The sequence below is a fragment of the Oncorhynchus mykiss genome, chromosome 9 (genome assembly GCF_013265735.2).
Source record: "Oncorhynchus mykiss isolate Arlee chromosome 9, USDA_OmykA_1.1, whole genome shotgun sequence".
Classification (NCBI taxonomy): domain Eukaryota; kingdom Metazoa; phylum Chordata; class Actinopteri; order Salmoniformes; family Salmonidae; genus Oncorhynchus; species Oncorhynchus mykiss.
The window spans coordinates 42,872,027-42,899,645 of NC_048573.1; the positions used below are offsets into that span (position 1 = coordinate 42,872,027).

Sequence of the window (27,619 nt, forward strand, 5' to 3'; positions counted from 1 at the left end):
TTGGTTTTACTGACCAGTAAATCTTAGGACCAAAACCAATCTGCATGTCTATAACCAATAATCTAACTTTAAAAGCTTGATTGTGGTTGGAGTTCCTCTTTAATTATTATTGTCTGCATGCTGAAGGAGAATTACAATTTAATTTGTCAATCATTTATGAATGTTGTGAAAAGCAAAAGACATAGAGCATGCAGATGACAGTAAAGACGTCTCAATAAATACTGACAACCACTCGTCTTTATTGAAAATAGAATATAATTGACAATGGTGCCATGTCAAACACAAAATGTGCTTAGGCTGGTGACATTACAAAAAGCTATCACCTTTTTGGAACGATGTCTCCAAGACACTCAGCCTTGTCCTTCCTAAACAAGCATTCAGCCACCCAAATGGGCTCCGAGATCCTCTTGCTCCACATTATCTATTGCTTCTATGTCAATATTTGACCTTATTCAATAGTTTTACCTCAGTCTCCACTGTACAAATCATTATAAGCAGGGACATGGACTGAAAATCTGCACAGACTGTACATGTCAAATAAGACACAGCTGAATGTCATCATTCAGTTTGTATGGCACTCGCTTCTTCATTATTGCCTCATTGCTTTTTTGGATGTCAAATATACAGAGACATTATTGCGGATTCCCTATTTGCATAACACCAGCATAAAACTTTTTTCACAAAAGGAGAACGAACGTATGATAATTATACTGTACAAAGTATTTTGGGTTCACAGTTGTTTTGTTCACCATGCTCATGTGTTTTGAAATGTGTAATTTCATTGTTCTGAATATTGTGGTGAAGACTTGATGGGATACCAAATTGAAGACACCGTGTCCAACAGATTTCAAGGCCAAACTTGCAATATCTCGAAGAGTGACTCGACAGAAGGATGAAATGAGATAGCTAAAAATATGAACTATATCTTTCTCATTCTAATAGAGATACAGAAAAAAACGGGTTGCTCCATGATAACTGGAACATTTGAGTCAATACATTATTTGGCATGAAGCAACATGATAAAATATAAATAGGTAAACCATACAGAAAAGTGTTTAATTTATCATTCTTGGCTCATTTGGTTTATAATGGTCTGCAGCTTCTGAGGAAAAAACTGGACACTACCAGTCCCACATCTCGGTCAATTACCTCAACAAATATTGCTGAAATGACGTTCAGCAACCAAATCTAGGGGTTCACAGACAGGGTAATGTCATAAAAGTAAATCCCTTTTAGAAGAACATTTTCTTCTCTTCTCCTTAAACCTGGTTGATTAAACCACAGCCGATATTTGATCGAGAAACGAACCTGGGGTGAATTGTTTGGCAGTTGGGTAGCTGAGGACTGACTGTTCAAGAGATCAAGTCCCCTTGCATAGAGAAAATGAACCCCTCCCCTCTATCTCTGTCACTTTTTTGAATGGCTTTTGACACAGGCAGCAAGTAGTGGTTTAGGGGTTTCTACAGGCAACACCCTCGTCAGCTCCTCTGACACTGCCTAGAACTCCTACCACAAAGAAAGTGACATCACTGGGTTCCTCAAAGACTCGCCTCCATTGAAGTGTAGCATGTCCATTTGATTTGAATTGATGGGGAAATGGTCTTACCATCGGGGTGGTATGGTAAGACTCATGATCATGTGGGTCCAGCCTTTAGATGGTGTTTTATCCTTCTCACAATCCAGACGGGATTGCGAAGTGGCACGGCGACAGGGCGTGCTGCTGTGTGGCATTTGGACCCTTATCGTCAACGGATGTGCTCTAATGGCCACCTCCAGCTCGTTTCTCTCCGGTCGTCCAGTCGATGATGATGAATGTCAGGCTCATAGACATGAAGATGAAGCCCATGGCTGTGAAACAGGCAGCCTGAAACCAGCCAGAGAAAGAGTTGTTGGAATTCGCCTTAAAGTCATTCATGTTGTTAAAAATCTCCACCCAAACCCGGGTTTAGGATGTTTTTACTAGCACCCATTGTGATACCACCCACCCACTCCAAACTGTAGCGAAAGGGTCATGCTATCTGGTGCCAAAACCTGGGGATTGTGTAGAGTTTTAACAAACGTGTCTAGACAATGGAAGGAAAATGTATGAATGATGTGAAGACCTACTGTGATCTTTGGTCTAGACTTCATTGGTTCTTGTTCAGTGGGAACAATGCGGATGTAGAATAACCCTGGGAGAATGAAGATCAGGCTAGGTGCAGTGGTGGCCCCTGGACAGATAAAGGAGACAATGAGTTGTTCCACTGGCAAGTACTTCTTGTATGAGGCATTTGTAATATATAATGTCAATATGAAGGTCTTCCTTCCCATAGTGTTAATAAGGATGATGATGATGAAACATGGTACAGTGTGTCTGGTTGGTTTGTGGGTGTGGGGAGAATGAGCATCGGAGGCTGGACGGCAATAACTGTAGTAGTCTATATTCATGAATATATAAGTCACCAATGATGCCAAAGATGTCTCGGATGTTGGGCACAAGGATGACGAGCACGTTGACCACGAAGAGGAGACACAGGGCGATGGTGATGTGGCGTGCCCAGTGGAAGGGTTTCGCTGGGAACAGGAGCTGGAGAATGGCTCTGCGAATCTGGAAACCATACACAACAGAGAAGACTCAGAGGAGTGTCTAGGGTGAAACTTGAAATATGGCTGTCAAGTTAAGAGGTATGTGTGAAGTCAATCTAAATTAACAGAATGTAGAATGTACAATCCGGCATCAGCTATTCTGTGTGACACAGTAAGTTAACATTTAGAGGGAAATGGATATAAAAGTAACTGCCAAAATAAAGGAAACTGAGTAAATGAAGGATACAAATTTTACTAAAAGCAGGTGCTTTCACACAGGTGTGGTTCCTGAGTTAATTAAGCATATTAACATATTAACCTATCATGCTTAGGGTCATGTTCATGCCTAGTTGCCCATTATTTTGGTAACCATAGGGAGAGAGTGTGTGTGTGTGTGTGTGTGTGTGTGTGTGTGTGTGTGTGTGTGTGTGTGTGTGTGTGTGTGTGTGTGTGTGTGTGTGTGTGTGTGTGTGTGCGTGCGTGTGTGCGTGCGTGTCAGTCACCAGATCTCAATCCAATTGAACACTTATGGAAGATTCTGGAGCGGCGCCTGAGACTGTGTTTTCCACCACCATCAACAAAACACCAAATTATGGAATTTCTCATGCAATAGAGTTGCAGACAGTTGTTGAATCTATGCCAAGGCGCATTGAATCTGTTCTGGCGGCTCGTGGTGGCCCAAGACCCTATTAAGACAATGTATGTTGGTGTTTCCTTTATTTTGGCAGTTACCTGTATATCAAGGCTATGTCGGTTTTAAAATGGAAACAATGTTTGAAATGAAAACCACTTGAAGTGTCCTTAGAAATACAGTCATTTGAATATGTAATTAGAGCTTATGAGAGGAGGCTCTTACAGGGAAGAGAACCACAGGGACAGTAAGGGTGACTGCCACCAGTACGGCCACACGCACACACAGGATAAGTGTGTCCAGAGGGTCCACTTTGCTGTAGGTGTGCAGGAGCTCAGATTCTGTGTTCACTACATAAACATATATACGCAACACGCATACACGCACGCACGCACACAAACACGCATGCACACATGCACACACACAAATTGAGTATCATTTGAAATACTAAAATCATTATTTTTCTTCTGTAGATTGTATACAACTAAAGCCCTCTTGAAGCCCTGGTCTTACCGTAGAAGGTGAGGTAACCAAAAATGGCGGTGAGGAGGTACATGACGAACATGCCCATGATGGACACATTAGCAATACCCTGCATGCGCCTCTTGGTCGCACTTTGGTGGAAAAGAAAGCAGGGTTTTTTTTTCTTCAATTAATGAGGTACAGTAATGATGTTACATTTATTACATCAACAATTGACCCTTGATTTAATCAAAAGCCAACAGGTATAATAGGTATTGTACTGCAAATGAGTATCAGTAAAGAAAGATAAAGGCTGTCATCCCGACATGCTATGGTGTTTATGAAGGGAGCTAATTGGGAGTTTTATCGACTTACTTTTTCAGTTCAGTGTAGATGGGAAGCACCTCGGGGTGACAAACAAAGGCGAACGCTAAGATGGGGATGGTATACGCCGTCTGAAAACCATATAAAGGGTAACTAAAATTAGAGGCGTCGCATGAGGAGTGTTTGAGGAAACTCACTAGACTGTGTGGATAATTGTGCCACACTGGGTTCTGCTCCGCCTCAAAACACATGGACAAGCACTTGTCCCGGCAGCAGGGTTGGGGAGAAATGGATTGCCAAAAAATAGTAACTGTAATACGTTACGTTACCAGCAAGATTATTGTAATCCGATTACAGATACTTTTGAAAAACTAGATGATTACTTCAAGGATTACTTTTAAATTCAGAAAGGATGTATGCGGAAAAAAATCTTTGACACTTCTCTGTTTTCTCAATTAGAGAATGCCAAGAGTGTTATTTCATAGTTTTGATGTCTTCACTATTATTCTACAATATAGAAAATAGTAAAAATAAAGAAAATCCCTTCAATGAGTAGATGTGTCCAAACTTTTGTCTGGTACTGTATATATATCCATTGATTCTTGAAGAATATAACTTATAAATTCCTCATGAGCTTTAGTTCAACTGTCACACTCCATGAGAACCCAAAATATAAGCTTGTATTACTCCAATGTTTGTAAAACATTGTATATGTAAACAAACACTGTATAGCCTCATAACATGGCTAAAACAATAATGTTGATGTCATGGATGGTCAGTCCTTGTATTCATAGCTCTGTCTATTAATCTGAGAGCGGTTACATTTCTCCAGGCCCATCCCTCAGCTTTTTACCAAAACAGAGGCGGGGCGACCGTTTTGTTATTGTTTCATCTGTGGATTTGCCATTTAAACAGCTGCATATTATCAAGATATCAAACGAATTGTCACCAACAAAAAGGTAAACAATAGGCCTATAGCAAATGCAGCATATGGCATTAATTTTTCACATGTAATTAGCACTTTTCAGTAGTGCTCAAAGCATGCCATTCCAGCATTTATTTTTCAACTCGAATCAATGAGCCCAATCAGTCCTCCATAACAACAAAATCCTAAACAACAGAGTGGGGCTGGCTAATAAGTCCTTAGTTTTGGGGTCATGCTTAGATAAAACCATTTGGCTAATCTATATTTCCAAGTCCTATTCTTGACGATCAAGGGGTATAACATTTATTGGAATGACAAAAATTCTGATAGACTTTGATTTTTAATGTAAATATATAATTGTATTGTATTATATGTAGTAGAAAGTGATGGGTTAGAAGAAGCCTACATAATAAACCCATAAAGTAAAATTGAACATCCATATATGGCCAGCTATGTAAACTTTAAGATTGATTTATCCTGAAATAAATATAATTGAATTGGTAACATACATTTTTGACTTCTTCTAAAGGGGAAAGTAATCTAAAAGTAACTGAATGTAATCAGATTACGTTACCAAGTTTGGGTAATCCAAAAGTTACATTACTGATTACAATTTTGGACAGGTAACAAGTAACTGTAATGGATTACATCTAGAAAGTAACCTACCAGGCCCTGCCCTGCCCGGCAGTAACATGACACCATGTCATTATAATATTGAATGACCTCTGCTCCAACTGCAAATAGCTCCTAACCTTATGTGGTCTTAACACAGTAAGCACCTAAGAGCAGAGGTGATATGGAATAAACACAAAAAATTATATTTGAACTGATTTTTGTGTAGCTGTGCCATAAACACTTCATTTCCTAACCTCCTGGTTGATGGTGAACATTCTGCCTTCGCACTGTCCCTCTTCCACGGTGGTGTTGATGATTGTTGTGTGATTTCTGCCATATGGCACCAGGGGGCAGGGGATGTTGAACTTCTTGTATATGACCTTTGAGATAGAGAGGGAGAAAGAAAGAAAGAAAGAAGCTGAGCTGTCAGAGTTAGCGGAACAGCTTGACCCTCTATCGCTGACAACCATGATGACATACTGTATCTCTGCTTAATTTGTGAATTCCTGTCCCAAGCCTCATTCCTCCTTCTGCTAATTGATCAAGTTCAACGATAGAATTTGTTACATTATTAATGTACCTTTCTGCAGCAAGGCATTTTAAAAAGTATCTTGTTAATGCCCAGAACTGCATCAGCAACATGCACAATAGTGTAATCTAGGATTGTGCTCAATTATTCAAGCAACCTTGAGTTGTAAGGTTCTGTATTTATATTCTTAGTCAACCTTGTGTTCTGTTTCGTTGTTTTCTTGAACGTAGCCCTGTTTCTTTGTGTTCTTCAACATAGCCCTGTCTTTCATTTTTGTTCATTGATTTCACCTGTGTGAGTTACTCACCTGGTCTCATCAGCTCCTTATTTAGTTCAGTTCATCCTGTTTGTGCCTTTGTGAGGTATTGTTCATATTAACTCTACTAAGCCTTTTCCTAGCTCGTTTGTGAGAACCGGTTATAGCCTTCTGTCCTAGTTTTGATTCACCTGCCTGTGTATGACCATTGCCTGCCTGTTTATGACCATGATTCCTGTATTCTGCAAAGGTGAAATAAACACCTACCGTGCTCTTCGTGTGAATCTACACCTTTTTCCTCCCTGACTAGTCATTACATGAATAGTATCAAAAATTGTTGAGCTATAGATTTTACATTTAACAATATCTAAATAATTATTGGGACGAATATGTTTCATTTATAATTTTGCCCCCCTTTTTACTTGTATGTCAACATAATTAGATAATGACCTATTTCAGAAGGTTAACGTACAGATGCAGGATCTCAATTTGCAATGCAGGATATGTAAAACTTTAAAAAGGCTACTGACATTTGTAATTTCCAGTTTGAAATTTCAGATTTTTTTTTTAGATTTTCCCTTATGAAAAATGTATCAACTCCCCCCAAAAATGTTCATTCACTTATAATCCACGTGATACTTCACATTTCCTGATGGTGCAGTATTTTCCTGCAGTAGCAAACTGGCTCAAATTAAGATCCTGCACCTGTATCCATGTTGTTAGCAAATTTCAACAACAATGCCTGGCTGGCAGTGAGTATAGGAAACAGGAGCTCACATGAAATGTCATGTGAGGTAGAGTGGCACAAGATAAAAATATCTCCTCATAAATTATCGCTAGTCATGTCCTATGATAAGCTGTGAAAACAAAAGCTATGAGCACATCTAGCACATTAACAAGGGTAAATAATCACTAAAACAGCCAATCACCAGGAGGAATTTAATTTCCCAAAATGGTGAAAAGCACATGCAGTATTAGTATAGCATTGAAATGTATAATTGTTGGTATAATATATAGTGTAATATAATAATACAATAATGACATCTGTCGTCAGATGTCATCAAAAAGTCACTCACCGAGGAAAGGAAGAAGACCATGCAGGTGAGGGAGAAGCCACTGGTGTAACCCAAATACCCTGCAAGATGCAGTCGAGGATTGTTACTACAACAAAAACAACAACCATCCCACAGACCAGCTGACAATGTTTGGTTTCCAGAACACGTCTGCTCCTGACCTAAAACATGTCCTAAACAGATACACATCCAAATGTTTTGTTTTATGAATATATGAATCAAGAGGTGTTGATTGAATGACTGACAGACATAAAGGTCATTAGCAGCCATTATGAAAGGTCGAAGTTCATGATGAGATCAGTCACATACCCAATTGTCTCATCAGGGCAAGTGGAAGGATGATGCACACACTGACGATGAGGATGAGGTAATTCCCGTTCAGGAACCACTCTCTAGTTTAAAAAATAGAATAAAAATAAAAAACACAGCCAGACACAAAAGTTAGTTACTTCTAGTTTCATTAAGTCATGCAATGTAGACTATGTAGAAAACATACTGTTTAGGGACAATTGATTTAGTCTAAGGGAGAAATAGATGGGCTTTTACTAACCTCTCACCATTACCAATAACAGGGGAGGTCCGCATTTTTTTTGGGGGGGGGGGGGGGGGGGGGGGGGGGGGTAATATTTATGCCTCTGTAACTTTCTCACTCATCATTATTCACGATTCATTCAAGATTATCCGTAATCATGGTAGCATCCACATTAATGTAGAAGTGTTCAGAAATATATTACATTCTTATTTACAATAAAAGTGACTCAAAAATGACACAATACATTCTTTTCCATTAATTTATATTGGACACAACATGATCTGAAACACAACCAAAACAATACACAATTGATGTAGTCATTGTGTGCTAGGAACATGGGATCAAATGCTAAACTTTTGACTACTTTAATACCAGTACACATATAAGTATATAAGTGACTTTGTCCAAATACTTATGACACCTTCAGACTAGATACATAAAGTGCTTTCATTTCTAAACAGTAAAACAGATATCTATGAAAATACCCTCAAATAAAAGGTGACATTCTGTACTGTCACCTCATTTGAAACATTAGATCTCAATATTTACTATATCATTGCGCTGCCGAACAGGAGAAATTTTGAGGAACAACCCCCATTACGTTTCTTTCTAGAAGTCCAGTCAGCCCAAGAGGCAGCCGCAAAGTGGAAAGAGCTGGACGTCAAGATGGTCTTTGAAAGTTCCGGACGGGCAGAGTTCCAGATCACAACGTCGAAATGTTTCTAAACAGGTACTTCTTTGAAACCCGTGGATAAAGTTGGGATATGATATGGAGTACCCAAGTACAAAGTGCGCGAAACAACAAGTGGGCATTTGATAACAATCCGTAACTCAATCTCCCTAGGCCCATACAAGAGGAAGATCTCCTGCCCTGGACAGGCCCCTCATTGTTACATCTGCCAGGGGCTAGACCATCAGGGCAAGGAATGTCCAGAGGTGAAGTGTTGGAGATGTGGAGATCTTAGACACAAATCCAGGGTATGTGAGTCTACAAGCAAGTGCACTCTGTGTGTAAAACAAGGCCATGACTGTGTCCCCAGTCTTATGCCTACAAAGTGAGGGTTGATCCACAATCCAGCCCAGAGGAAGAGCCAGAAGAGGAGACAGAGACAGAGGCATCGACCCCGACAACGAGTTCCATCGCTCAACAGGTCCGAGCGCAGCTGAGAGACAGGTGCCAGTGAATGAGAGAGAAGCCGAGGGAGCTGAATCTAAGAGTGAAGGCGACCAGATCTCCGAGGAAGGTGTCGACGAGAGTATCCAATCCTCCAAATTCAGCCACAGAGAGAGTGAGGAAGTCCTTTGAGGACGCGAGTGAGTCCGACTCTAATTACCCCCGGGTAATTAGAAGAGGAAGAGAAGAGAGAGAAGAGGACGATTGAGTTACTCAGTCATTATTATGAAACACGTTTAGGAAATCTGTATCACATGAATCACATGTGCGTGTGAAAGTGTGTGTGAGAGAGACAGAGCGAGTTTGTGGTGTTCTATATTATGGATTTAATCATTTTTTTGATGTGAGTTGGTGCCTGTTTGATGATATCTGGTTGACATCAGATTTAATTCATTCATTCATTCAATTCAATCCATTAAAGGGGCAATTTGGGATTGGTACATCCATTTTTTGGACTTATATATAGACATTGATTCTTGAAGAATGCAATTTAGAAATGCCTCATGAGCAATGGTCTTACTCCATCAGAATCCAAAATATAAGCTTGTTTTACTTCATTTCATGTAATTGTAAACAAACACTGTATAGCTTCAAAACATTGTTAAAAATATCATTTGGATCTCACGGATGGTCAGTCCATGAAGTCAAAATCCATATGAGAGAGTCCTTACATCTATGTATTTGAGAGTAGTTACATTTCTCCTGCCCCATTTCTCAGCTGTTTACCAAATAAAGTGTGGGGATAATGCTTTAATGATAATGCCATTAATGTTTGAATCCCAGATTATCCTGCAGGACTATTCGATGTCCATAATAATGACTTACTCTCTCATAATAATGACTTACTATCTCATTGTTATGACTTGCATACAGGTGAAGTCGGACGTTTACATACACATTCACCAAAGACATTTAAACTCAGTTTTTCATAATTCCTGACATTTAATCCTAGTAAAAATTCCCTGTTTTAGGTCAGTTAGGATCACCACTTTATTTTAAGAATGTGAAATGTCAGAATAATAGTAGAGAGAATCATTTATTTCAGCTTTTATTTCTTTCATCACATTCCCAGTAGGTCAGAAGTTTACATACACTCAATTAGTATTTTGTAGCATTGCCTTTAAATTGTTTAACTTGGGTCAAACGTTTCGGGTAGCCTTCCACAAGCTTCCCACAATAAGTTGGGTGAGTTTTGGCTCATTCCTCCTGGCAGAGCTGGTGTAACTGAGTCAGGTTTGTAGGCCTCCTTGCTCGCACACACTTTTTCAGTTCTGCCCATACATTTTCTATAGGATTGAGGTCAGGGCTTTGTGATGGCCACTCCAATACCTTGACTTTGTTGTCCTTAAGCCATTTTGCCACAACTTTGGAAGCATGCTTGGGGTCATTGTCCATTTGGAAGACCCATTTGCGACCAAGCTTTAACTTTCTGACTGATGTCTTGAGGTGTTGCTTCAATATGTCCACATCATTTTCCTACCTCATGATGCCATCTATTTTGGGAAGTGCACCAGTCCCTCCTGCGTGCTTCACAGCTGGGATGGTGTTCTTCAGCTTGCAAGCATCCCACTTTTTCCTCCAAACATAACGATGGTCATTATGCCCAAACAGTTCTATTTTTGTTTCATCAGACCAGAGGACATTGCTCCTAAATGTACAATCTTTGTCCCCATGTGCAGTTGCAAACTGTAGTCTGGCTTTTTCATGGTGGTTTTGGAGCAGAGACTTCTTCCTTGCTGAGCGGCCTGTCAGGTTCTGTCGATATAAGACTTGTTTTACTGTGGATACAGTTTTGTACCTGTTTCCTCCAGCATCTTCACAAGGTCCTTGGGCTGTTGTTCTGGGATTGACTTTTCACACCAAAGTACGTTCAACTCTAGGAGACAGAACGCGTCTCCTTCCTGAGCGGTATGATGGCTGTGTGGTCCCATGTTGTTTATACATGCGTACTATTGTTTGTACAGATGAACGTGGTACCTTCAGGCGTTTGGAAATTGCTCCCAAGGATGAACCAGACTAGTGGAGGTCTAAAAAATTTTTTCAGCAGTCTTGGCTGATTTCTTTTTGCTTGACATCAATGGGAAAATCAAGAGGCACTGCATTTGAAGGTAGGCCTTGACATACATCCACAGGTACACCTCCAAATGACTCAAATTATGTCAATTAGCCTATCAGAAGCTTCTAAAACCATGACATAATTATCTGGAATTTTCCAAGCTGTTTAAAGGCACAGTGAACTTAGTGCATGTAAACTTCTGACCCACTAGAATTGTGATGCAGCAAATTATAAGTGAAATAATCTGTCTGTAAACAATTGTTGGAAAAATGACTTGTGTCATGCACAAAGTAGATGTCCTAACCGACTTGCCAAAACTGTATGTAAACTTCCGACTTCATCTGTATCTCATAATAATGACTTACTATCTCATAGTTATGACTTACTATCTCATAATTATGACTTAGTATCTCATAATAATGACTTACTATCTCATAATTATGACTTACTATCTCATAACTCGTAGTCAGATAAAAAAAAATGTGGGTGGCGGGAATGGGCTTCCATGCAGATGCAAAATAATGTCTTAAAAAATGTCCTCTGTGCACAACTGTCAGAAAATGTCAGCGATCCTGCCTGGTTGATTTCAGTACGACGTTTACCAGTGCGTGCTGTAGTAAAGTGGAATTGTTTTGTCATGATGAAGAAAATGTAACACCTTTTAGTGAAATACTACAAAACTAAAGAAATATGGAATCTGATGTGAATTATGATGTAGGCCTATGTATAAATCCCAAGTCCGTCTTCGATATTCACATGGATGACATTACTAAAGAAGTATGGTGGACAATATTATGCATTGACATTACTAAACAAATATTGTGGACAATGCATTGTGAAAAGTACAATTTGGAAGACAAGATGCCTATAAGTCTATAAAAAATTATAATTTTCAAACACTATTTATATTTCTTTTTTTACAAATAAAAATTGAATAAAAAAATAAGAAATACGATGGACTCCAAAAAACTTCCATGGATACTATTAAATCTGTAAATCATGTTATGTAATTATGAACTCAAATGCATTGATGTGAAAGTTTATTTGTATTTGTGTGAATTATTTATGATTATAAACTGGGTGGTTCAAGCCCTGAATGCTGATTGGCTGACAGCCGTGGTATATTCTGATATACCACAGGTATGACAAAACATTTATTTTACTGCTCTAATTACGTTGGTAACCCGTTTATAATAGCAATAAGGCACCTCGGGGGTTTGTGGTATATGGCCAACGGGTCGTGCCTAAGAACAGCCCTTAGCCCTTATTGCTTAATTGTAAAATGTGAACATTTTTAATAAAGATTATTTTTGAACAAAAAACGAAATGTGCTGCTCCACTTACCCAGTGTTCGATGACAAGCCCAGGAAGGCTTGAATGACCAGAGGCAACTCATACTTCACAATGAAGAGGTAACTGGACATTGCTGGAGGGGATTAAACATATTTCAGAGTTGTTAACTTTCAAAAGAAAACAGACATACAACGCCCATTTACCTGTGTTTAAAACACAAACATTGGGAGGAAAAAGTTCTGTCCTGAACCACTAAAATGTTTATGAGCCATGAAATCCATGAGTGTCACGAAGCCATGAGTGCATTTGTATGTGTCACTGTGGTTATTTTTTAAAACAGATACTATGTGTTAGTGGAAGTACTGTACTAGGTACACCACCCCATTCACACCTACAGACATTTTCTATTAAAGGTATCTTTACTTTTACTCAAGTATGACAATTGGGTACTTTTATCCACCACTGGACGACCATACCAAAAACAAGAAGAAGCGGCTCCAGTGGTCACACGATCACCAACACTGGACAATTAAGGAGTGGGAAAACATTGCCTGATCCGACGAATCCCGATTCCTGTTGTGTCATGCTAATGGAAGTGTCCGGATTTGGCGTCAGCAGCATGAGTCCATGGTCCCCCTAGCCACTTACCGCCGATGTTGTGAAAGGTTATAATGACTCCCGCTGCTATTTTTCCTGGGTGTCCAAAAGCACGGAAACCCAGCTGTTCATACGCACGAATACCTGAACAGACAAAAGAGACATTAGTCTGTGAAAGAGTAGAAACGGAACAGAATCTACAGTGCCTTGCGAAAGTATTCGGCCCCCTTGAACTTTGCGACCTTTTGCCACATTTCAGGCTTCAAACATAAAGATATAAAACTGTATTTTTTTGTGAAGAATCAACAACAAGTGGGACACAATCATGAAGTGGAACGACATTTATTGGATATTTCAAACTTTTTTAACAAATCAAAAACTGAAAAATTGGGCGTGCAACATTATTCAGCCCCTTTACTTTCAGTGCAGCAAACTCTCTCCAGAAGTTCAGTGAGGATCTCTGAATGATCCAATGTTGACCTAAATGACTAATGATGATAAATACAATCCACCTGTGTGTAATCAAGTCTCCGTATAAATGCACCTGCACTGTGATAGTCTCAGAGGTCCGTTAAAAGCGCAGAGAGCATCATGAAGAACAAGGAACACACCAGGCAGGTCCGAGATACTGTTGTGAAGAAGTTTAAAGCCGGATTTGGATACAAAAATATTTCCCAAGCTTTAAACATCCCAAGGAGCACTGTGCAAGCGATAATATTGAAATGGAAGGAGTATCAGACCACTGCAAATCTACCAAGACCTGGCCGTCCCTCTAAACTTTCAGCTCATACAAGGAGAAGACTTATCAGAGATGCAGCCAAGAGGCCCATGATCACTCTGGATGAACTGCAGAGATCTACAGCTGAGGTGGGAGACTCTGTCCATAGGACAACAATCTGTATATTGCACAAATCTGGCCTTTATGGAAGAGTGGCAAGAAGAAAGCCATTTCTTAAAGATATCCATAAAAAGTGTTGTTTAAAGTTTGCCACAAGCCACCTGGGAGACACACCAAACATGTGGAAGAAGGTGATCTGGTCAGATGAAACCAAAATTGAACTTTTTGGCAACAATGCAAAACGTTATGTTTGGCATAAAAGCAACACAGCTCAACACCATGAACACACCATACCCACTGTCAAACATGGTGGTGGCAGCATCATGGTTTGGGCCTGCTTTTCTTCAGCAGGGACAGGGAAGATGGTTAAAACTGATGGGAAGATGGATGGAGCCAAATACAGGACCATTCTGGAAGAAAACCTGATGGAGTCTGCAAAAGACCTGAGACTGGGACAGAGATTTGTCTTCCAACAAGACAATGATCCAAAACATAAAGCAAAATCTACAATGGAATGGTTCAATAATAAACATATTCAGGTGTTAGAATGGCCAAGTCAAAGTCCAGACCTGAATCCAATCGAGAATCTGTGGAAAGAACTGAAAACTGCTGTTCACAAATGCTCTCCATCCATCTCACTGAGCTCGAGCTGTTTTGCAAGGAGGAATGGGAAAAAATGTCAGTCTCTCGATGTGCAAAACTGATAGAGACATACCCCAAGCGACTTACAGCTGTAATCGCAGCAAAAGGTGGCGCTACAAAGTATTAACTTAAGGGGGCTGAATAATTTTGCACGCCCAATTTTTCAGTTTTTGATTTGTTAAAAAAGTTTGAAATATCCAATAAATGTCGTTCCACTTCATGATTGTGTCCCACTTGTTGTTGATTCTTCACAAAAAAATACAGTTTTATATCTTTATGTTTGAAGCCTGAAATGTGGCAAAAGGTCGCAAAGTTCAAGGGGGCCGAATACTTTCGCAAGGCACTGTATCTGTCATGTCATAAGGATACACTTTTATCTAAAGCAACTTACAACAGATAGTGCATACATTTCAGTATATGTGACTCCAGCAGGAAATCAAACCCACAACCACTAATTTACAGACAGCTTGGTTCATACAGTGGATCCCTACTATAGTTTTCTCTATAAAAAAAGCTATGTATTTCTGTGAAGGGGTAAAACAACAGGTTTTTCAATGGTCCAGATGTGAAGGGAAAGTTTGTTCACAGAAAGTTTACTTTTCTCATCTTGTTATGATACACTCTATGATTCAGCTACTCATTTGTCTTTGATTCCATGGGCTGGTCCTTAGTGACACATACTCACCCACAACTCCAGCACTCTTAAGCAGAAGGTGAACCGAGTAGCTGGACAGACAGGCGATACATATCAACAGGATTCTGCGGAGCACAAACAACTGACTTAGACATTTTGGAAAGGTAAACAACATAATTGATTTCACGTGGTTTCATCCAATGTTAAATAATGAGTAGCCAACCTCTTCACCGATTAATCAAACAGTTTACTACGAAGTAAACACTGGAAGAAGAAACTGGCCTCCTGTAATAGCAACTTGATAATGACAATGCTCAAATTATTTATTCATAAGCATTCAAAAAGAAATTGACTCCTGCCTGACCCTGACATGAATGTGAGCAACCCAAAGAGCAAAGCATGCTTGGGAGCCATATATGTGGTGTGCCCACACGCAAGCTATGATTCATCTGCCAACTCTAAGCTATATTTAACTCCTGAAATTTGATTTAGAAGTCTCATGTGTCTCAAATCTCACCATTAAAATTACATATGGACACACCAACATACACCACTCTTCTCCACAGTTTTTTTTAACCATTCAAAGACCATAAATGTAAAATATTATATTTACAATTTTTCATAACATTTTTGTCAGCTTTCCATTGTACTGTTTTGGTAACATTGTTGCAACGCATTATGCAGTAACAGTGTGTATCAAACCATATTGGGAGTAGCTGCATCTGTGACCTTTTGACAAAAAGAAACTGTCACAACTTCCGCCGAAGTTGGTGCCGCTCCTTGTTTGGGCGGCGTTCGGCGGTCGTCGTCACTGGCTTTCTAACTGCCACCGATCCACGTTAGTTTTTCCATTTGTTATGTCTTGATTGTACACACCTGGTTCCCATTACATTATTATTTTTTCCCTATTTAACCTTCTGGTTCTCATTATGTTTTGTGCGTGATTTTTCCTGGTTTTGTGTTTGTCTGTTGTGTTAGGGTTTGTTATCCCTGCGTGGATTTATTGGCTGATTATTTTTCTGAGTAAAGTACGTTACTTTACTCAGTTCTGTGTCCTGCGCCTGACTCCGTCCTCACCTCTGCACAACTGACACTTGACAGAATCACGCACCATTTTAATGGGGTGAGCAGGTGCACCCAGTCCTCCGGTACCAGTGGAGGAATGTGTCCAGCAACACGCGGCGATGCTCCAACATCTTGGCACAGCCATGGATTGCATGCAGCTCAACATGGAGAGATGGGAAAGGGGGGGTTTTCCCACAACCCCATCAACTTCACTCCAACCAACACCACCACCAACACCACAACCCACACCGCTGTCCACCCCTCCGTCACCTGGACCCAGTGGGATTCGGCTCTCGATCTCGAGCACATATGATGGGACGGCTGCCGTTCCTGCTCCAGTTGGAGCTCTACCTGGCGACCGTCCATCCGGCTCCCTCGGGATATCTCCTGTCTGTCGGAAGGCGCTTGAGTGGGCCAACGCTGAATGGGGAAGTATAGACGCAGCGTTGGTCCACTATGAGGATTTCACCCGCCGCCTCCGGGCGGTCTTCAATCATCCACCTGAGTGGAGAGTGGCGGGGGAACGCTTGTTCCATCTCAGACAGGGGATGAGGAGCGCACAGGAATTCACACTGGACTTCAGGACCCTGGCTGCCAGCGCGGAATGGAATGAGAGGGCCCTGATCGACCATTACCGATGTAGTCTACGTGAGGATGTTCGTCAGGAGCTGGCCTGCAGGGACACCACCCTTACCCTCGACCAGCTGGTGGATTTATCCATCCGGCTGGATAACCTGTTGGCCACATGCGGACGTCCGGATCGGGGTCCTTCCATTCCATCCCCAAGCCCCTCCGATCCTACACCTATGAAGCTCGGAGGTGCTGCTCTAGTTCATATCCCCAAGCTGACAAGGTACAAATCTGTTGTTCTGCCCCTGAACAGGCAGTTAACCCACTGTTCCTAGGCCGTCATTGAAAATAAGAATTTGTTCTTAACTGACTTGCCAAGTAAAATAAATAAAAAATTAAAAAGTGCTCGTAGATTAGGGATCCCTATTGTTGATGTGCCCTTCCCTGTACATTCCTTAGATAGTCGTCCTTTAGGGTCAGGTCTGATTAGGGAGACCACAGCTCCACTATGTATGATAACGCAGGAGGGTCATGAGGAGAGAATTGGTCTCTTCCTGATCGATTCGCCTGCATTTCCTGTGGTTTTGGGGTTTCCCTGGTTGGCCCATCATGACCTCACTATTTCGTGGCAACAGAGGGCTCTCAAGGGATGGTCACGTCAGTGTTCAGGGAGGTGTATAGGTGTTTCCATAGGTGTAACTACGGTGGAGAGTCCAAACCAGGTCTCCACCATGCACATTCCCCCTGAATATGCCGATTTGGCTCTCGCCTTCTGTAAAAAGAAGGCAACTCAACTACCACCCCATCGACGGGGGGATTGTGCTATAAATCTCCTGGTAGACGCAGCACTTCCCAGGAGTCACATGTATCCTCTGTCACAGGAGGCTATGGAAACATATGTCACCGAATCTCTGGGACGGGGATACATTCAGCCTTCCACTTCACCTGCCTCCTCGCATTTATTTTTTGTGAAGAAGAAGGATGGAGGTTTACGCCCGTGCATTGACTATAGCATTGACTATAGTTTAAATGCATTGACTATAGTTTAAATCAGATCACAGTGAAGTATAGTTACCCTCTGCCTCTCATAGCCAGTGTGACCGAGTCATTGCATGGGGCGCACTTCTTCACCAAATTGGATCTCATGGTGTGCTTACAACCTGGTGCGTATCCGGGAGGGGGATGAGTGGAAGACGGCATTTAGTACCACCTCTGGGCACTATGAGTACCTCGTCATGCCGTACAGGTTGATGAATGCTCCATCCGTCTTCCCATCCTTTGTAGACAAGATTTTCAGGGACCTGCACGGGCAGGGTGTGGTGGTGTATATAGATGACATTCTAATATACTCCGCTACATGCGCCGAGCATGTGTCTCTGGTGCGCAAGGTGCTTGGTCGACTGTTGGAGCATGACCTGTACGTTAAGGCTGAAAAATGTCTGTTCTTCCAACAGTCTGTCTCCTTCCTAGGGTAACTCCTGTCCGAGTCAGGGGTAGAGATGGAGAATGACCACATTTCAGCCGTGCGTAATTGGCCGACTCCAACCACGGTAAAGGAGGTGCAGTGGTTCTTAGGGTTTGCCAACTACTACCGGAGGGTTATCCGGGGCTTTGGTCAGGTAGCGGCTCCCATTACCTCTTTGCTGAAGCGGGGACCGGTGCGACTGCAGTGGTCAGCTGGGGCGAACAGGGCTTTTGGTCACTTGAAGGCTCTGTTTACCTCGGCTCCTGTGTTGGCTCATCCTGATCCCTCCTTAGCGTTCATAGTAGAGGTGGGGATAGGAGCTGTGCTGTCTCAGCGCTCGGGTACGCCACGAAAACTCCGCCCCTTAGTGTTCTTTTCGAAGAAGCTCAGCCCAGCGGAGAGAAACTATGATGTGGGGGACCGGGAGCTGTTGGCTGTTGTCGGGGCTCTGAAAGCGTGGAGGCATTGGCTTGAGGGGGCTAAACACCCTTTTCTCATTTGGAGTGACCACCACAATCTGGAGTACATCCGGGTGGCGAGGAGAATGAATCCTCGCCAGGCGAGGTGGGCCATGTTTTTCACCCGTTTTGTGTACACTCTATCCTACAGACCTGGTTCCCAGAACGCTAAGGCAGACGCACTGTCTCGGATGTATGACACAGAGGAGCGGTTCATGGATCCCACTCCCATACTTCCAGTGGTATGGGAGGTTAACGCGGACATCGAGCGGGCGTTACATGCGGAGCCCACTCCCACCCAGTGTCCAGTTGGGCGTAAGTACGTTCCGTCTGATGTTCGTGATCGATTGATCTGTTGGGCTCATACGTCACCTTCCTCTGGTCATTCTGGCATCGGTCGGACAGTGCGCTGTCTTAGCGGGAAGTACTGGTGGCCCTCTTTAGCTAAGGACGTGAGGGTGTATGTTTTCTCCTGCTCGGTGTGCGCCCATTAAAAGGCACCTAGACACCTGCCCAGAGGGAAATTACAACCCCTACCTGTTCCACAACGACCATGGTCACACCTATCGGTGGATTCCGTGACGGATCTCCCTCCGTCACAAGGAAACACCACGATTCTGGTTGTTGTGGATCGGTTTTCTAAGTCCTGCCGTCTCATTCCTTTGCCCGGTCTCCCTACGGCCCTACAGACTGTTTACACACGTCTTATGGCACTACGGGGTGCCTGAGGATATAGTGTCTGATCAGGGTCCCCAGTTCACATCAAGGATCTGGAGGGTGTTCATGAAACGTCTGGGGGTCTCAGGGTCTCAGGGTTTCACCCCGAAAGTAATGGGCAGGTGGAGAGAGTTAACCGGGATGTGGGTAGGTTTCTGCGGTCTTATTGCCAGGGCCGGCCGGGGGAGTGGTCGGCTTTCATCCCCTAGGCAGAGATGGCCCAAAACTCCCTCCGCCTCTCCTCCACTAACCTGTCTCCGTTTCAGTGTGTACTAGGTTATCAGCCGGTTCTGGCACTGTGGCATCAGAGCCAGATCGAGGCACACTAGATAAATAATCCCACCCCACAAATTTTGACCTGGCAAGTTAATATTTAACTTGGTTGGAGTGTGTGTGTACTAATTTCCCACTGGGCACACACTGGTTGAATCAATTTTGTTTCCCACGTCATTTCAACAAATTACGTTGAACCAACGTGGAATAATCGTTGAATTGACGTCTTTGCCCAGTGGGTTGTCTGTTGTCACTTCAGGAAATCACATAGGGACATGGCACACATGAGTGTGCTGCTGTACTCACATAAAGAGAACAATGCCTGTGTTTGACATGGCGTATGACAATCCCAGAATTCCACTCCCCATGATGGCGTTACTGAGGTTAAAGACGGACATTCCGAAAGAGGTTTTTCCCTCAAACTGCCAAGGATACAAATACATGAATGTCAGTTGTTATAACTCCTCATAATGACAATTTCATGACATGACATCTCAGCATAAAAACAATGGCTGTCGGCTCCAGAGCTGTGGCCATAGTTCTTCATACTCACATCGGTAAACTGGGGCTTCTTGGTCCCATCACTCTTATGTGGTAACATCTCCTCTTCCTCTTCTGCCTGCGGGATGCTATTATGTCAATCAAACCAAGGAAATAGAAATCACTGAGGTTAAACAACACTCCTTTTTATCAATGTCCAATATCAGCCAAGCATCATTATAATCCATTGGGTGCTTGAAAATGCTGTCCATGAAAGTACTGTATTCATTTAAATGTTTAAAATGCATAAATGTAAAACTGTGAAATGTAAAAACTAGTATTTACAAAAGCATGTTAATAAAAATAATATACACTCAGTGGCCAGTTTATTAGGTACACCCATTTAGTAACGGGTCGGACCCCCCTTTGTCTCCCGAACAATCTGAATCCTTCAGGGCATGGAAACCTTGCTCAATTGATATCAAGGGACCTAACGTGTGCCAGAAAACATTCTCCACACCATTCCACCACCACCACCAGCCTAACCGTTGAAACCAGACAGGGTGGAGCCATGGACTCGTGCAGCTTAAGCCAAATCCTGACTCTGTCATCAGCATGACGCAACAGGAAACGGGATTCATAGGACCAGGCAATGTTTTTCCACTCCTTAATTGTCCAGTGTTGGTGACCGTGTGTCAACTGGACCCACGTCTTCTTGTTTTTAGCTGATAGGAGTGGAACCCGGTGTGGTCGTCTGCTACAATAGCCCATCCGTGACATGGACCGACGAGTTGTGCGTTCCGAGATGTCGTTCTCACACCGCTGTTGTACTACGTCGTTATTTGCCTGCTTGTGGCCCACTTGTGAGCTTGCATGATTCTCCCCCAACCTCTCATCAACGAGCTGTTTCCACCCACAGGACTGCAGCTGACTGGATGTTTTTTGTTTGTCGCACCATTCTTGGTAAACCCTAGACACTCTCACGCGTGAAAAGCCCAGGAGGCCAGCTGTTTCTGAGATACTGGAACCGGCGCGTCTGGCACCGACAATCATACCACGCTCAATGTCGCTTAGGTCACTTGTTTTACCCATTCCAATGTTCAATCGAACAGTAACTGAATGCCTTGATGCATGTCTGCCTGCTTTATATAGCAAGCCATGGCCCTGAGACTCACTCTCTGTAGGAGCGAACCATTTTCATGAATGGGTGGTGTACCTAATAAACTGACCACTGTGTAATTATAGGGTGGTAATAGTCTTCTTTGTCAGAAAACAAACACAAATGCACAAAAAAAATACTATCATGCACACAACTGGGGGAAAGATAATTATCATGCATGCCAGGTAGCAATATGTGCAGTCAAAGAGGACATACCCATCTTCGAAAGGGACAAAGCCATGGTGGAGGCCATTCGATAGCTTTTGGAGTTCCATATTGTTTTAGCTGATACAAAGACGGGTGGGTGACTGATGTTTTTTTACTGGCTAGAGTTCCAATCTGAAACAAAGCAAAGAGGATTGACCTTAGATAAATTAGCAAGTTATCATTTGCATGTCATTCAAGATGATAGACAAAAAAAATGTACAGTCAGGTTTGACCTTCAATGAAAACGGTTTGGGGAATTTGCACGTCGCAAAGCCTAGACTCTAGGGCTGGGCTCTCCAACCCTGTTCCTGGAGAGCTACCCTCCAGTAGGTTTTCACTCCAACCCCAGTTGTAACTATTCTGATTCAGCTTATCAACCAGCTAATTAGGGTTGGAGCGAAAACCTACAGGACGGTAGCTCTCCAGGAAAACGGTTGGAGAGCCCTGCTCGAGGGTAACTGTGGGAGTTGTCAAGGTGTCTGCTGTCACTATGGGACCACATGTCTGCTTCCCACCAGTGGAATCTATAGCACCACTCTCTCCTTGCATGTGTCATTTCATTTGACAGCTCAGGTTGCAATGCCAGTAATGAGACGCCTGACTACTTTTGAAATCCTTCCAATAGAATTCCTTCCAATAGAAGAGGCTAACAAACGTAATAACAGTATCCATTACCAACACCTGGAAGCACTGTGTTGTCATCACAGACTTTGTTGTGAACACAGACTCTGTTGTGAACACAGACTTTGTTGTCCACTGTTATTTATCTAGATTTTATTTATCCAGAGTGCCATTCGTCTCTTTTTTAATCGATTTGGATTTCACTCTTGTCCCCCTCCACTGCAGGGCTACCATAGGGTAAGATACCAGCCCTATGCTAACTGAGGTGCCAACTGTGATTTGATGTCAGTACAGACAAAATTGGCAAACAATAAATATTGCAATTTGCTGAACAAATAGTGTCATATGAGGCTGCTTATATATCGCCTTCTGATACATTGGCAAAATAATTATACAAGAAGATAAGGCATGTGGCCCTTTATCAAGGCTCGTGAGTTGTGTTGGTTCACAGCTGAGGCAATGTTGTATTTGATCATTTTAGAGCTAGGCTACTTTGGTTCTCAGTGTGTTGTATTTACAGACAATAGTCTTTTCATTCAGAAACACATGGTCTGACTAGCCAAAGAAAACAAAACTTTCAAAATGTAGTCCTATGATTAACTCATAACTAATGTTATTTGCTACCCCCACACAACACTTCTGTCTATTTCATTACGGCATGAAAGTGAAACCTAAATATCTTGAATAGTGCTTTTGAAAGTAAGCTTTCCTGTTTTGACCTTTACCATAGAAAACATTACTGCTTCTTACAAATTGTGTTTCACTGCTGAGTCCAATGACCCTAGGGAGGTGTGTTTTATAACACAAGTGATGTGGGACGTTGGAATTCACATTTATATGCACGCCAGAATTTTTCCTAACCCCTGAGATGGATACGTGGCTCACTGGCTCCCAAGTTGCAGTTTGGAGCAAGTCCAGGTTTTTACCAGCTGCAACTCCCCACCAGTTGCTGGAGATCTCAGCCTTGTTATGTCAAATGCGATTTTGATAACGGTTCGACTCACTCTGACATCACATGATGCATCACACGCTTTTCAAAGGTGATTCAGGTAGAGGGCACCCTACATACCCTAATACATTGGATGATCCCTCAGAATGTGCCTTCTGATGATGACCCATACTAAGTGTACAGTACTTTGGTATGGGTAAATTGTACATAAATTCTACCCTTTGGGCCAACTCTAGTTTCTATAGCAATAATACCCAACAGCATTTAGAAAATCCACATGTGAATTCACACCAGTTCAGTGGAAATGAATAACTCCCAAACGTAAATTCTGGTAGTGTTCAGCTGCAGTTCCTGCAGACTAGAGCACAGTAGGTGTTGGTCTGCTGTTCCTACAACCATTTCACCAACATTCCTTTCTCTGTCTCTCTTCCTTTTCACATTTCGACATTGCTACGTTACGTGTGGGATTTTTCTCCTTTGGTAAATCTCTCCCTACATTTATTCCAATACTTTAAGAGCCCCTGGAAATATTTTTTTTACGTAACCCAAATGCTTTTCTTATGACAGGCACCTTGTTGTGAGTGAACGGGAACTGTCGGGCAAGCCCATACTTGCATTGTGTTTTGGGAATCAAACTCCAGAATATGCCTTTCTGCTCGGTTCTCACTTCGCACCAACACAAAATGTCTCTGTTGAAATCAACACCCAATAACCACAACTACAAACGAACACACACATACATGCACTGGTGACCCATTCACACACATGCACACAAACCTAGACACGCAAGCGCGCAGACACACCATCTATTTTTGTATGCATTATTTACATTGCAGGGCTCTTTCGTTGAAATGTAGTCTTTTTCTGATGTTTATTTTGGATATTTTAAGAAGCCATAGTGGTCGGCAACCAATACAGCCAGGAAATCCTCTCTGAGTGAAGAAAGATGTCCGATATTGTAAATCAAATGTGTGATGTCAGGTAAAAAATGAAATGGTCTAAAATTAGAGTGGTCTGGAAACCATCTATCATTTCCGATAAAATGTCTGTTTTAAGATTTAGCTAAAAAAGAAAACTAGCTAGATTTCTGATCTTATGTATTATTATTATGGACTGACCTATCAGAAAACATAGCCTAATCTGTAATGGGAAGAAAAAGTCCTATATAGCCTGTTGAATCGTGCATTCGGCCAACAGACGACCCACAAAAACGTGCCACCATGTGACGCTAGTTTGGAAAGGTGGATAGACATTGCCTTTATAAAACTGAGAAACAATAAGAGGGCTCTTTGTACAAATTAAAAACCTCGAGGGACATATTCATATGTTGACTATGTCTTGTGTGAATGTATCTAGATAGCTCTGTCGTTTTTGATTCATCCAATTGCAATGGTGGCATCTTCCCTCTGTTACTGTATCTAGTATTAAGCTATTTATATGATACTGTACCAAGGCTGAGTTTCCGAGTGAGTGAAGGAAACAAATGTGCCTGTAAATAGGGAAAGTATATGGCAGCAGAGTGCAGCACATAAAACACCCTCTGACCCTCTTTTCTGTGCAATAAAGCGGTGTATTCATTACATATTATGTAATAACCTTAATATTTTCTCTTGCTTTCCATTGGCCGATTGAGAGGTTTTTATGCTTTAGCAATAGTCCTGGAGTTAGGTGTAGTTGTACACTTGACATCGAGGCTAGTGGATAAGAAAATTGACTGGGTAAATAAACAATCTATGAGATTCTGTCAATTCTATTTGAGGAAGAGCTATAAATGAAGGTCTCCAATGATTCAGTAGGATCAACTGATTCTTGTATTTATAGACAAAGGAGAAAACGGTGCTCAAACAACTATATTCGAAGGCACTCCATTAGACCCTAGTGTCCAGTAGACACTCTCTCCATTATAACAATATAGCTTATTATAGATCCATTGTTAAAAACATACTGTGACGTTTCGGTCAAGGGGGTTTTGCATTTACAGACAAAGATCCAAGACACTGTTGTGTTGGGTTGTATGTTTCACATTACAAAACAGTCAACTGCTATTCTGAGCAATTGTTTGAATACAGTGTCAGTCACACAAAGAAAGAGACAGTGGCCACTGAATTCCCTGTCAGTTGGTGTCCTTACTCTCATGAGGTCACTCGACCTATCACACAGTGTCTGTCTGTAACCTTTCCAAATGGACATATTCAGACCAGTCTTCCAACAAGTCATTTGACACCCACCTACTCAATCCATATTGGTAGAAATAAAAGGGCTTTTGAAAGCTGCAAAAGCTGACAACCAAAAACAGTCAAAAATCCACACATGAAACTGGTCAGGAAAACATTCCCAATCATGAATAGTGAAAATAAGACTTTAGTACTTCAATATGTTGTGGAAGTCAAGAAAATCAAGTAGTTCAACTGATAATGACAAATTCCAGAAACACTACCTCACAACAAACCTTACTGATGTGGATCAGTGAAATTCCCATAGTACTTAACCCTTCCTGTAAAGTACTTCATATGAAACACACGTGGCATGGCAATACATATGGAAGAAAAAAGGACTGGGTTCTCTTACCTTCTAATGCAGAAAATATAGTTTCAATGAAGACAGAGAGATAGTGAAGGGTGTCCTGAGGAAAATATATGTTTTCTTGACCAAGGTGTTGTTTTTCTCAGTTGTAATTGGCCTGAGTTTAGAGACAAGAAGAAAGAACAGAGAGTGTCTGCTTAGGGGAAAGGGAGACGGTTTGGGTGGGAGCACATGTATAGGAAAAAGCACTAAAAGGGAGGGCTGTTCAAAATTATGGTCTCAAGTTTCTTGTGATGTCACACATGGCCACTCCTATCTCTACTGTCAAAAGCAGGCATGCAGGGGCATATTCTCACAACAACTCTGGTGAATTGCTCCATTGGGATTCCATCACAATTGGAAGAGGCATTGACTTCTCTTATCAGAAGACTGTATTCTCACATGTCCTCTCCTCCAAAAAATTGCAATATTAGAAATAAATATGGTGAGGTGATCAATCTCAGGTTGCATAAGAGTCTGGCTCAGTGGAATGAGTTCAGCCCCCCATGAGAAATACACTGGAATGGAAAGGTAAACCACAAGGCACCACTATAAGAGTAACAGTGCATTCGGCCAAAAGACGACCCACAAAAACGTGCCACCATGTGACGCTAGTTTGGAAAGGTGGATAGACATTGCCTTTATAAAACTGAGAAACAATAAGAGGGCTCTTTGTACAAATTAAAAACCTCGAGGGATTCATATGTTGACTATGTCTTGTGTGAATGTATCTAGATAGCTCTGTCGTTTTTGATTCATCCAATTGCAATGGTGGCATCTTCCCTCTGTTACTGTATCTAGTATTAAGCTATTTATATGATACTGTAGCAAGGCTGAGTTTCCGAGTGAGTGAAGTCAACAAATGTGCCTGAAAAAAGGGAAAGTATATGGCAGCAGAGTGCAGCACATAAAACACCCTCTGATCCCCCTTTTCTGTGCAATAAAGCGGTGTATACATAACATATTCTGTATGGCTTATTTGCTGCGTAAGGTTTATTTGATCGAATAGATATGTCGTAACGCTTAAGTTGTTGCGAGTGTACTGATATAAGTAGGACACGTGACATCTCGGGAAACTTTGAGAATACATTTTTGTATCGGACTTGTCTTGAGATGGCTATGCATATTCATGGCATGAGGCTAGTAAGCGCAGAATCACTCTCCATTGAATACAGGCAGTTGACATCAACATGTGTCCACCAATCCAAAGAAAGGATAGGTGGGAGCTAGACAGCCCACCGTGCCGCTTTGTAGTCTCCCATTGTTAGGGCAGAGATACAGTGCCTTGCGAAAGTATTCGGCCCCCTTGAACTTTGCAACCTTTTGCCACATTTCAGGCTTCAAACATAAAGATATAAAACTGTATTTTTTTGTGAAGAATCAACAACAAGTGGGACACAATCATGAAGTGGAACGACATTTATTGGATATTTCAAACTTTTTTAACAAAACAAAAACTGAAAAATTGGGCGTGTAAAATTATTCAGCCCCCTTAAGTTAATACTTTGTAGCGCCACCTTTTGCTGTGATTACAGCTGTAAGTCGCTTGGGGTATGTCTCTATCAGTTTTGCACATCGAGAGACTGACATTTTTTCCCATTCCTCCTTGCAAAACAGCTCGAGCTCAGTGAGGTTGGATGGAGAGCATTTGTGAACAGCAGTTTTCAGTTATTTCCACAGATTCTCGATTGGATTCAGGTCTGGACTTTGACTTGGCCATTCTAACACCTGGATATGTTTATTTTTGAACCATTCCATTGTAGATTTTGCTTTATGTTTTGGATCATTGTCTTGTTGGAAGACAAATCCCCGTCCCAGTCTCAGGTCTTTTGCAGACTCCATCAGGTTTTCTTCCAGAATGGTCCTATATTTGGCTCCATCCATCTTCCCATCAGTTTTAACCATCTTCCCTGTCCCTGCTGAAGAAAAGCAGGCCCAAACCATGAT

At 41.8% G+C, this 27,619-nt stretch overlaps 1 protein-coding gene across 1 annotated transcript; it reads right to left on the reverse strand.

The window, feature by feature from the left end:
- Positions 1-79: 79 nt before the first annotated feature.
- On the reverse strand, positions 80-25,862 carry LOC110532146 (sodium-coupled neutral amino acid transporter 3). Its single transcript, XM_021615789.2, has 16 exons — positions 25,679-25,862; positions 21,550-21,672; positions 20,248-20,323; positions 20,001-20,116; positions 15,198-15,271; positions 13,084-13,176; positions 12,487-12,568; positions 7,690-7,772; positions 7,384-7,442; positions 5,777-5,902; positions 4,034-4,113; positions 3,710-3,810; positions 3,422-3,546; positions 2,443-2,587; positions 2,107-2,210; positions 80-1,864 (listed from the first exon to the last, which is right to left on the reverse strand). The coding sequence occupies exons 2-16, from the start codon at positions 21,606-21,608 to the stop codon at positions 1,760-1,762; spliced, it is 1,428 nt and encodes a 475-aa protein (XP_021471464.1). The 5' UTR covers positions 21,609-21,672; positions 25,679-25,862; the 3' UTR covers positions 80-1,759.
- Positions 25,863-27,619: the final 1,757 nt, after the last annotated feature.

Coding starts and splice junctions, on each gene's coding strand:
- LOC110532146 (XM_021615789.2), bottom strand. CDS start 21,608: ATGGAACTCCAAAAGCTATCGAATGGCCTCCACCATGGCTTTGTCCCT. Junction 20,117..20,247: donor AGAAGCCCCAGTTTACCGAT/GTGAGTATGAAG, acceptor TATCCTTGGCAG/TTTGAGGGAAAAACCTCTTT. Junction 4,114..5,776: donor TGTTCACCATCAACCAGGAG/GTTAGGAAATGA, acceptor TATGGTTTTCAG/ACGGCGTATACCATCCCCAT.